The 11,796-nt window shown below is 46.4% G+C and overlaps 2 protein-coding genes across 2 annotated transcripts; both read left to right on the top strand.

The window, feature by feature from the left end:
• Positions 1-152: 152 nt before the first annotated feature.
• LOC115036066 (creatine kinase M-type) lies at positions 153-3,499 on the top strand. Its single transcript, XM_029494209.1, has 10 exons — positions 153-188; positions 405-508; positions 942-988; positions 1,433-1,631; positions 1,722-1,879; positions 2,071-2,203; positions 2,281-2,437; positions 2,601-2,724; positions 2,810-2,999; positions 3,170-3,499. Exons 2-10 carry the CDS (start codon positions 493-495, stop codon positions 3,328-3,330), a joined length of 1,185 nt encoding a protein of 394 aa, XP_029350069.1. The 5' UTR covers positions 153-188; positions 405-492; the 3' UTR covers positions 3,331-3,499.
• A 575-nt stretch (positions 3,500-4,074) lies between these two features.
• On the top strand, positions 4,075-11,623 carry LOC115054003 (protein NLRC3-like). The gene is made up of 9 exons (XM_029518997.1): positions 4,075-4,209; positions 4,639-5,351; positions 5,590-5,703; positions 5,843-5,896; positions 7,312-9,100; positions 9,176-9,349; positions 9,535-9,705; positions 9,999-10,045; positions 10,138-11,623. The coding sequence occupies exons 2-9, from the start codon at positions 5,312-5,314 to the stop codon at positions 10,659-10,661; spliced, it is 2,913 nt and encodes a 970-aa protein (XP_029374857.1). The 5' UTR covers positions 4,075-4,209; positions 4,639-5,311; the 3' UTR covers positions 10,662-11,623.
• The last annotated feature ends 173 nt before the right edge of the window (positions 11,624-11,796 follow it).

Genomic DNA, 11,796 nt, shown 5'->3' with positions numbered 1-11,796 from the left:
AGAACACCACAACACCACCTGAACAACCAGAACACCACAACACCACCTGAACAACCAGAAGGCCACCTGAACAACCTGAACAACCAGAACACCACCTGAACAACCTGAACAACCAGAACACCACCTGAACAACCAGAACAACCAGAACACCACAACACCACCTGAACAACCAGAAGGCCACAACACCTGTATGAAGGAGTCTGAGACATTAGAAGGAATTTATATCAAATGGTTGTTTGTCCCTGAACAGTGATTTGACTTTACATAGACACACGATTTCTTCTTCTCTTGATTAATTTCCTCAGTAAATATCTGGAGGCTCTCTCTCTGTCTGATGACAGTGTTGTTGTTTGTGTGGTTATAAAAAGGCCGTCATTGTTTGCTCTGTAACTGGACTCCTGCAGGCTGCAGGCTGAGCCGCTAACAGCCAACACAACTATTCTTGGAGCCTTTGTTGTGCTGACGGTTAGTGTCGGCCATCACACTGACGACATGTGGAAGGTCAAACGTGAGTATCCCGTCGTTTTCGTTGCATGCCTCTGGGTTTTTCCGCCCCTGTTGTGGTTCATGTCTGACTGATGGAAGGTTAGCTTGGATAAGGGGAAGACTTCAGTGTTCAGGTTGAAATGTGGAGATTTTCGTTTCATATGCAGTTTAAGCTCAAAAACAAAAGTATGCATTCTCAAGTGTCGACCACAAACTGCCAAAACTGAGTCTGAATGGTGAAGCCACCGCTGAAGGCTCTTCAGAGCAGAGTCCAGGTCCAGGTCGAAAGAACGTCTATGACCTTCAGGGACAATTCACATGTGACTAGAAAATACTGGGAAGATGTGAAGTGTGATTTTATCTTCACGTTTTCCAAGTGTCTTTGTAAATGTGATAAAGAAATACACGAAATACAGAAAAACATCTTTGTCTTTTTATTTTGTGTTGTGTTGCAGCTCCAGCCGTGTTTCCTATGGAGTCGCGGTACCGACCGGTTTTAGAGGTAATAGTGACCCATTTTGATTCTGATTCAAAAACAGAAATCATCAAAAAAAACTTTGTGATTCTAGTTGAGATTGAAATATGAGTGAAGTCCAGAGAAGCTGTGGCCCGACTGAATGTTACTTGTTCAGTATTTTCAACGGATGAGAAATTCTCTCCAACAGCCACTGAGCGGTAAAACATTCAGTTCCTTTCTGTTGTTTCCTTCTTTGATTCCAGAGACAAGACGATGATGATGATTTAAACTTGATCCTTTCATGGATTTGAGAAAAATGATGTAGAAAAACTGTAATCTGAGTTCCTGCTTCAGCCCGCAGGAGGGGTCCCATAAGAGCTTCGATGTTTGTTTACATTTGTATTCATTAAGAATCTAAGAGTGGAGGTGACCCCCCCACCTGCAACAAATCAGCTGGGAGCTGAACATCCTTTCATCATGTGTGTCCAGAGTCTGGTTCCCCCTGACCCCATGTCCCAGTTCAACCTGAAGAGAGGTTCCCCTGAGGAGGAGTTTCCTGACCTCTGCAGGAACTTCACCTGGATGGGACGGATCCTCACGCTGGCCATGTACCGCCGACAGTTCCACCGCTGCACGCACAGCGGGGTCATCTTTGATGATGTCATCCGCCCCGGCCTGGAGGAACCAGGTGACGCCCTCTCAGACTTGTTGTGTGTTTGTGGTGTCCCCTGCTGTAGCGCTGAGTGCTTATAATGTGTGGCATTTTGTGTGTGTGGAGGTGAATATTCAGGTCCTGTATCTGTGGGTTGTGTTGCGGGAGACGCCCAGTCCTACATCCTGTTCTGCGACTTCTTTGACCGTGTCATCGAGGCGTGTCACGAACACAAGGTCACCAGCCAGACACCAGAGAGCGACCTGAACTACGATAACCTGAAGGTAGCCGCAGACTGAATGACACAACACTGATGGAAAGGAGTCCCTGTTTTAGTTCCTCTCTGACCTGAAACCAGTTAAGTGTGAAGCAGCTCTGGTCAGACATTTGAAAGGAAACGGTCCAGACGGACTCCTGACGGCCTGTGCACTTCAGTCCACTGACAGGAAGCTTGTTTGTTTGTTTGTTTGTGCAGGGGGGCGATGACTTGGACCGCTCATACGCCGTTCGCTGTGAGGTCAGTGTCCTTCGAGGTGTTGAGGACTTCTGCTTCCCAACACACTGCAGCCGAGGAGAGCGCAGACAGCTCCTCGTGCTGGCCAAGAGAGGTACTGCATGTCTGTTCACAGCAGATTTCATCTCCAACCACCTGATCATGGACCTGCATGACTCCTGTCTGTCTCAGCTCTGACGCAGCTGGACGGGGAGGAGCTCCCGGGTCAGCTCCTCCTACTGGAAGAGCTAGACCAGGAGCAGCAGAAGGAACTGAAGCTGAGCCCTCCGTCTTCGTCCCAGCTCCGAATCGGTGTGGCACGGGACTGGCCTGACGCCCGGGCCGTGTGGTCAGTTGTATTAATGTGACTGATTCGTCAGCCTGTTGGGGAGCAGCAAAAAGAAACTTATGATAAAAGCGTCACACATCTGAGTGATGTGAAACCACCCCAGGTCAGACCAGCACCCTGACACCAAATGTCACATATTTTGTCCCATGATTTCTTTGGGCAGGGTGAGCAAAGATGGCAGCCTCGTGGTCTGGGTCAACATGGAGGACCACCTCAGACTGGTGTCTACGCGAGACGATGCAAACATCGCAGAGGCGTTTAAATGCATCTGCATAAACCTGCAGAAGGTCAGAGATGAGTCTGAAGGTCCAGCTTGTCATCACGGTGTTGAATCCATGGCCGACCATTTTCTTCCTCTATCTGCGTTCCCAGCTGGAGGGGTACTACAGAGCGCTCCGGCATTCGTTCATCTGGAAGCAGCAGCTGGGATGGGTGACCAGCTCTCCGGCTGATGTGGGGACAGGTCTGAGAGTCACCGTCCACCTCAAACTGCAACACCTTCCCAGTTACAGACGCCTCCAGGATGTCCTGAAAAGACTGAGGATCTGCATGAATAAAACTGGTACTGAAAATCTGTAATCTGTTCATGACCTCTAACACTGATTTATCTCTTCTGTCTCCAAGTGGGATCAATAAAGCCTCATCTTATCATTCCACGTGTTTAATTACCGGCTCTTCGGCTTTGGCGGCACTTTTAAGTCAGCAGTTTGAGCTTGCCTGTGTGTTTCACAGAATCCTCTGCACTGTACCTTGTGAGCAACGTGGCGACCTTTGGCCTGAGCGAGGTGGAACTGACCCAGCTGGTGGTGGATGGGGTCAAGCTCCTCATCGCCATGGAGAAGAGGCTGGAGGTCAACAAAGACGTGGAGGAGCTCGTTCCAACGCAGAAGTAGAGCTGGATGATGATTGGCTGGAGGGGGATGGAGAGAGATGGACTGACCAGTCAGATGTTTGAGGGCAACCTGATCCACATCAGGTCACGTTCTGACTCCTGATTATATCAGCTCATTATGTTACAAATATCTGTTTGAAAATCTTTTCAAATTAAAATCTAACTTTTGAATTGCATCATATTACATTCTTTTTGTTTTCATTGACTATAGTGAAGCAGAGAAACAAACATCTGCCTGTTAAACTGACATCTGTAGAGAGAAACTTGTTAACATCAATAACAATGAAGACACTGAAGCGTTCCTTTAGTGTCTTATCAACAGAGTTGGTGCAGAAAATGATAATGTCCTTCCAACTGAGCTTCATATCCAGCTTCTCATCCTGCCAGGTTCAAGAGGAATTTCTCCAAATGCATGATAATCATCTTTAGAAGAGCAGCAGCTGACGATTATTTGATCTACAGATAAGGAGAGGAGTAACTTTAAGGTTCTGGTCCTCGTTTAGGGGATGTTTTAATTGCTTCTATGAATTAAAAATTTCAGTTTAACACAAACAGAAACACAAACACGGAGCACCAAACAGGAAACCACACCCATTTACCACATAAAGGTAAAAAAATTCTGGGGATGTGTCATCTCTCAGTCTGACTTGTTCAACTGGATATTTGCATGCTGCCACACACGAGTGAAGATTATAAATGACGTCTTCCAGGCTTCCTGGATGAGATTATTCATGAGTTAAAAAAGGAGGAATCAAAAACAATGAGAAAGCAGATGGGATTCGTCCTGAGTCCTGATATTCACTTCAACGTTTGTATGCAAAACTGCAACAACAAGAGGAATAAAATCAGAGTGTTCGACTCTCTGGACTCTGAATGAAGTGTAAGTTTGCTTTGCTTGATTCATTCTTGCTGTATAATGTTGAGTAAATAACATTCAGTTCACTGTCAATGATGTGATGGAACGTTAGTGTGATTGGACGGATCCTCTGGGAGCTGAGGGATGGGAACACAATACAAACTCATACAGCTGAATGTTTGTGAGTCCTTTCACTCAATGTGTTTAAACTCAAAAAAGGCAGCTGACATGTTCAGACTCCTTCCAAAGATCTTTGTCAGCTTTTTATGGCCACAAGGTTAAATATTAACATCTACGTAAAGCAAAGGGACGGGAGCTGAACTTTGAGCCAGGCACATATGACTTTACACTTTCATGATGTTGTTGTGTGACCTGAAAGTTTTTCACAGCTAAAGGAGTTCACTGACAGACGCTGAGTAAGTAGTTCATTAAAGTCTTATTTCTTCCACACAGGACAACAGGAGAAGTTTGGGGAAGCTCCACAGTTCCACTGATAAAGAGACGAAGCCTCGGACTGGTCCGGTGGGAGCCGACATGAATGGCACGTTTCATCCACGAACTGTCTGAACTAACAAACACTTGAGCTTCCATTAGTGACAACTGTCTTTTGGACCTCTTTTGGTCCGCTTCCTCTGTAAAGGTGATAAAACCTTTAGAACTATCCCTACCTGACAATTTCCATTCGATGCTTTTAACAAAGGACATAACTAGTTCAGTTTAGTTTGGTTTATTCAAGAGCCCCATTAGCTTTAGCAAAGTGAAAGCGAAAGCTAGTCCTTAGATGGAGGAAGTGACCTGAAGGAAGTTTTTCCTTGTTTGCTCATCGGGGGATCTGTTGGGTCTCTAACTAATTTCATCGGGTTTGGTGTCGACCTGCTCTACATGTTAAGTGCCACTTTGTTATAATTTGGTGATATACAGATAAATCTGATCTGATTTGATTTGATTTTGACTCACAGCTTGTGTTCTCATTCGATTATCTTCCTCCTCTGATCTGTTTCCGGGTCACAGGGAGGCTGGAGCCAATCCCAGCTCACCCTGGGCGGCTCTCCAGCCCATCGTAGGCCATTTTGGGTCATGAATCAGAAACTGCTTCACTTTCCCCCCAACAGGAGAACGGCCAGTTATGGCCGAAGACTCGCTGCCCTGTGCACCTTCTCCGGCAGGTAGAGTCCCGGGGTTTTCTGAGGGGATGCAGGAAAACAGGTGTCTGTGAGGAGTCTGTCGTTCAGGTCACAGTTGAAGAGAAAGATGAAATAAAAGCATCATGACTCAGTCATAGATGACAAAAGAACTGATGAAGCCTTTTGATCCTGTTTCCCATTAAAGCATCAGTTGAGATTGTTTGTTTTCTCAGAGCCTCATTTCTTCCTGGTGTCTGATCATTTGTTCTGGTCTCTTCAGCTGTAAATCAGGAGGGAGACGGAAACAAGGCCATCATTGTCATCGGAGGCCTCGCCAACAATCCTCAGCTCTCTGGTGTTAACGTGAACGGGAATCTGACCATCAACACACACTGTACATGTTTCCCTGGATTCATAAAGCCTTAAACACTGAGCTGAAAAATCGAATGTTTAAGCGTGTATTTTCATTACAATTCAGTAAATGAACTTGTTAATCTGTGTTCATGGAAAGACAGTCCATGTTTGTGTTTCAGTCCAACCTGCTCCCGTGAACACTGAGCCTGATGGAGTTTCAGCCAAAACTGGAGGTACGATTTCCTCTGTATTCTGAAAAAAAGATGTTGCTTTCCTGTTTTTGTTGCTGAAAAACTGATATAGATGATTAGTTTTCCTGTTTGGGTTCACCACAGTGAGTCAGCTCCGTGGTCCGCTCGGTAGACCTGACCAGTTTTATTCTGTCGTCTGTCCTTAGCTAAGTGGAGCTAAAGGCAGCTAACTGAAAGTAGAGTTAGCTAACTGAAGCTAAAGACAGCTAACTGAAAGTAGAGTTAGCTAACTGAAGCTAAAGACAGCTAACTGGAGCTGAAGGCGGCTAACTGAAGCTAAAGGCAGCTAACTGAAAGTAGAGTTAGCTAACTGAAGCTAAAGGCAGCTAACTGAAAGTAGAGTTAGCTAACTGAAGCTAAAGACAGCTAACTGGAGCTGAAGGCGGCTAACTGAAGCTAAAGGCAGCTAACTGAAAGTAGAGTTAGCTAACTGAAGCTAAAGACAGCTAACTGGAGCTGAAGGTGGCTAACTGACGCTAAAGACAGCTAACTGGAGCTAAAAGCGGCTAACTGAAGCTAAAGACAGCTAACTGGAGCTGAAGGCGGCTAACTGAAGCTAAAGACAGCTAACTGGAGCTAAAAGCGGCTAACTGAAGCTAAAGACAGCTAACTGGAGCTAAAAGCGGCTAACTGAAGCTAAAGACAGCTAACTGGAGCTAAAAGCGGCTAACTGAAGCTAAAGACAGCTAACTGGAGCTGAAGGCGGCTAACTGAAGCTAAAGGCAGCTAACTGAAAGTAGAGTTAGCTAACTGAAGCTAAAGACAGCTAACTGGAGCTGAAGGCGGCTAACTGAAGCTAAAGGCAGCTAACTGAAAGTAGAGTTAGCTAACTGAAGCTAAAGACAGCTAACTGGAGCTGAAGGTGGCTAACTGAAGCTAAAGACAGCTAACTGGAGCTAAAAGCGGCTAACTGAAGCTAAAGACAGCTAACTGGAGCTGAAGGCGGCTAACTGAAGCTAAAGACAGCTAACTGGAGCTAAAAGCGGCTAACTGAAGCTAAAGACAGCTAACTGGAGCTAAAAGCGGCTAACTGAAGCTAAAGACAGCTAACTGGAGCTAAAAGCGGCTAACTGAAGCTAAAGACAGCTAACTGGAGCTGAAGGCGGCTAACTGGCTGTAAAGATAGCTGAATGCAGGTTATAGGAGGTAAGTGGAGCTAACGTAAGCTAACTGAAGAATAGAATAGTTGAACAGTGATCAATAGCAGAATCAATAAAATGCATTCAAGTTGGTGAATATTTGTTCAGCACGAATTAGGTTCTCATTTTAGCAAAGCAAAGTGTTATCCAAGGAACGTCACCCCCTCCAGTGGGACAGCATCAGCCTGCCCATCAGGAATTGTCATCACAGTTTCACTTTCTGATCAACTCTGCTGTCATGTCCGTTTATTCATTTAGGGGATTCCGTCAAATGCCGGGAAGGACTCAAATCTCACCTGAAGGGGAAGTTCCAGTCTGTGTTTGAAGGTGTTGCTAAAGCAGGAAATCCAGCACTCCTAAACGAATTCTTCACAGAAATCTTCATCACAGAGGGGGGGACAGGAGAGGTCAACAACGAACATGAGGTCAGACAGATTGAAGCAGCATCCCAGAAGCAGAACAGACCAGAAACAATCATCAGACAAGAAGACATCTTTAAAGTCCCACCTGGAAGAAGTGGACCAATCAGAACAGTGATGACAAAGGGAGTGGCTGGCATCGGGAAAACCGTCTTAACACAGAAGTTCACTCTGGACTGGGCTGAAGACAAAACCAACCAGGACATAGAGTTCACATTCCCCTTCACCTTCAGAGAGCTGAATGTGCTGAAAGAGAAGAAATTCAGCTTGGTGGAACTTGTTCATCTCTTCTTCACTGAAACCAAAGAAGCAGGAATCTGCAGCTTTGATCACTTCCAGGTTGTGTTCATCTTTGACGGTCTGGATGAGTGTCGACTTCCTCTGGACTTCCACAACACTGAGGTCCTGACTGATCCTACAGAGTCCACCTCAGTGGACGTGCTGCTGACAAACCTCATCAGGGGGAAACTGCTTCCCTCTGCTCGCCTCTGGATAACCACAAGACCTGCAGCAGCCAATCAGATCCCTCCTGAGTGTGTCGACATGGTGACAGAGGTCAGAGGGTTCAGTGACCTCCAGAAGGAGGAGTACTTCAGGAAGAGGTTCAGACATGAGGAGCAGACCAACAGGATCATCTCCCACATCAAGACCTCACGAAGCCTCCACATCATGTGCCACATCCCAGTCTTCTGCTGGATCACTGCTACAGTTCTGGAGGAGGTGTTGAAGACCAAAGATGGAGGAGAGCTGCCCAAGACCCTGACTGAGATGTACATCCACTTCCTGGTGGTTCAGCTAAAACTGAAGAACGTCAGGTCTGGAAAACCAGCATCAGATCAACATTGGAGTCCAGAAAACAGGAAGATGATTGAGTCTTTGGGAAAACTGGCGTTTGAGCAGCTGCTGAAAGGAAAAATTATCTTCTGTGAATCAGACCTGACAGAGTGTGGCCTTGATAATGAAGCAGCCTCAGAGTACTCCGTCTTCACACAGGTCCTTAAAGAGGAGAGAGGTCTGTACCAGGAGAAGGTCTTCTGCTTCGTCCATCTGAGTGTTCAGGAGTTTCTAGCCGCTCTTCATGTCCATCTGACCTTCATCAACTCTGGAGTCAACCTGCTGTCAGACGAACAAACAAACAGCTGTTGTCCTTTCATTTTTGTTGTCAAATTCCATCATCTCTACCAGACAGCTGTGGACGAGGCCTTACAGAAGCCAAACGGAGACCTGGACTTGCTCCTCCGCTTTCTCCTCGGGCTTTCACTCCAGACCAATCAGAATATCCTGCGAGGCCTGCTGACACCCCGAGGAAATTCCTTAAAAACTAACAAGAAAACAGTCGAGTACATCAAGAAGCTTCTTGACAGGAAGACCTCATCTGTATACAGAAGCCTCAACCTCATCTACTGTCTGAATGAACTGAATGACACTTCTCTGGTGGATCAGATCCAACAGTTGCTGAGATCAGGACTTTTGTCCACAGATGAACTGTCTCATGGTCAATGGTCAGCTCTGGTCTTCAGCTTACTGTCCTCAGACCATCTGGAAGTCTTTGACCTGAAGAAATACTCTGCTCGAGAGGAGACTCTTCAGAGGCTTCTGCTGGTGGTCACAGTTTCCAACAAAGCTCTGTAAGTATACTAAGAATGTTACATCTTTAGAATAAATACCTCCTTTTGTGTAATTCCTTGCTATCATGTCTTCAGGCTGAGTGGCTGTGTGCTCTCAGAGAGAAGCTGCGAACATCTGGCCTCGGTCCTCAGCTCCCAGTCCTCCTGTCTGAGAGAGCTGGACCTGAGTAACAACGACCTGAAGGATTCGGGAGTGGAGCTGCTTTCTGTCGGACTGAAGAGTCCAAACTGTAGACTGGAGACTCTCAGGTCAGGATTCATCAAACATACTCACTGAAAAAAGTCATTCATCCAGTGATGATGAGTCTGGTGTCAGAGGTCTACCTGCTCTGCTTGTTGCTGCGTGCCTTTTGTTCTGCTGTCCCATATATTGGACCCTCATTAAAGAAGTTGCAGTGAAGACTTGAATTATTTGTCATTCTGTATATTTGCAGACTGTCCGGTTGTCTGATCACAGAGAGAGGTTGTTCTTCTCTGGCCTCAGCTATAAGATCCAACCCGTCCACTCTGAGAGAGCTGGACCTGAGCTACAACCATCCAGGAGCCTCAGGGGTGCAGCTTCTGTCTGCTGGGCTGGAGGATGTGGTCTGGCGGCCGAAATGCACGTGAGGACTTAAACAGATGAGCAGATTTACATTTGTCATTAATGTTACAAGAGAAGCATGCAGCAGTGAGTCAGTCCCATAGAGTCCAGCAGAAATCAGTGTTTCCAGTCTGGAACAAAAACTGTTCTGGTCTCTGGAAATAATTCCCTCCTTCGACTTGACTGACAGGAGAATTTAGAGAGCTGCAGGCTGGTCATCACGATGGGCTTCAGATGGATCCTGAAATTTGTCAAATCAAAAAGTAAAAGCTATCTGTGAATGTGAGTGGTGTAATGTCCCCTTCCTCCTTCCAGGGTGGAGCCCAGTGGAGCGGAGTGGCTCAAACCAGGTCTGAGGAAATGTAGGTGTTTTTCATTTGATTCTCATCGAACCATCGATAAATGGTCAGATGTTGGATCGGTAACTGCAGCTGTGTCTTGTCCTCCCCATCAGACGCCTGTGAACTCACAGTGGACAAAAACACAATGAACAAAAAGGTCCGACTGCATGACGACAACAGGACTGTTGTGTGCGTGGAGGAGGATCAGTCCCTTCCTCATCATCCGGACAGATTTTCCCTCCAACAGGTACTGTGTGAAACTACGCTGACCGGCCGCTGCTACTGGGAGGTGGAATGCACCGGCTGGGTCGACGTGGCGGTGAGTTACAGAGAAATCAAGAGGACACGCAGAGGCAACGTCAGATTCGGAGAGAACAAGCTTTCCTGGAGTCTGAGGTTCTCCGATGGAATTTATGGCGTCTGTCATGACAACAGGGAAACACCCGTCTCCTCCTCCTCAGCTTCTACAAGAGTGGCAGTGTATGTGGACTATCCTGCTGGATGTCTGTCCTTCTACAGCGTCTCCTCCGGCTCTCTGATCCACCTCCACACCTTCAACACCACGTTCACCAAACCTCTGTGTCCTGGCTTTGGTCTCTGGTCCGCTGGTTCTTCAGTGTCTCTTTGTTTGGTGTAGCAGATCAGACCAGACCTGCAGGAGCAGAACGAGACGAGAACAACACAGAAATAATGACGACAGAGAAAAAGAATCATCTCAGCAGTTTTTATTTCAAATGAATCCATCATGGCTACACTGGACTCTGCTACTTCCCTGTTGGTGACAAGTCGTCACCAGGTACGAGTTTCTATCTGAAAGCTGAGGCGAAGGCTATTTTCAAGTAAGAGGTTCATAAAGTTTTTCCCACAACATGAAGGCAGCATCACATTCACACTCCGTATGTTTTAACCCCTCCCATCGCTATCGGACCAAGTCTTTGATGTGCATTATTGTTCCCTTCATGTTTTTTTAAGTGCTACAATGTACAGTACGAAGTGTTCTCCGGTTTCACTGGAGAACCCTCAGGACCCCAACACTGTAGGGAGACGTGGAGCTGCTTAGTGGCTCTGGTGACGTACGGACAAAGATTGGTGGAAAGATAATGTCAAACTGAAGAAACACCATTGGCTGGCTGCTCCTCTGATAGAACCAAATGCATAGGAGATACAGAGCAGTACATTCAGAAGGCATTAATTGGTGGAACCGACAGCTTTGAGTTGATCTACCAGGAAACAGCAGTCAATGGTCTTCCTGTCAACAACAATAAATGTCAAGTGGTAACAGGTTTCCTCTGGTGAACTGAGCCAATCCCACAGCTTACACAACCAACCCTTCACTTATCGGATAGCTCCCGGAGTACCAGCTCCTCCCAGCTCCTCCCAGCGCCCACACCCCTCAGGAGTACTCAGTTCTCCATCTGCCTCCAAATACACAGATCCTTCTAGAGTTTGTGTTGTACTCGGGAATGTGCTGCAGTCCAAAGACGTGGACGTCAGTTTAATTAACCCTCCTGTCGTGTTCGGGTCAAATCTGACCGATTTACAACTTAAAACACACATAAATATTGTTTTACATCTGATTGCCTCAAGGCCTTATGATGTCCTCCACACTATGCACTTCAACATATAAAAGTTCATTGAATTTTGAGTGTTTTAATCAACCTTGTTACATCTGTGGTGTCAAAAGTGACCCGGTCAAAAGTGACTGCCAAAGGAAATGAATATTCATCCATCAGACAGAAAACATCCCCATACACACTCACACACACACACAC

Source organism: Echeneis naucrates, chromosome 1 (assembly GCF_900963305.1).
Source record: "Echeneis naucrates chromosome 1, fEcheNa1.1, whole genome shotgun sequence".
In the NCBI taxonomy this organism is placed as follows: Eukaryota; Metazoa; Chordata; class Actinopteri; order Carangiformes; family Echeneidae; genus Echeneis; species Echeneis naucrates.
The sequence above is the reverse complement of the archived record's forward strand: the minus strand, read 5'-3'. Positions and strand labels throughout refer to the sequence as shown.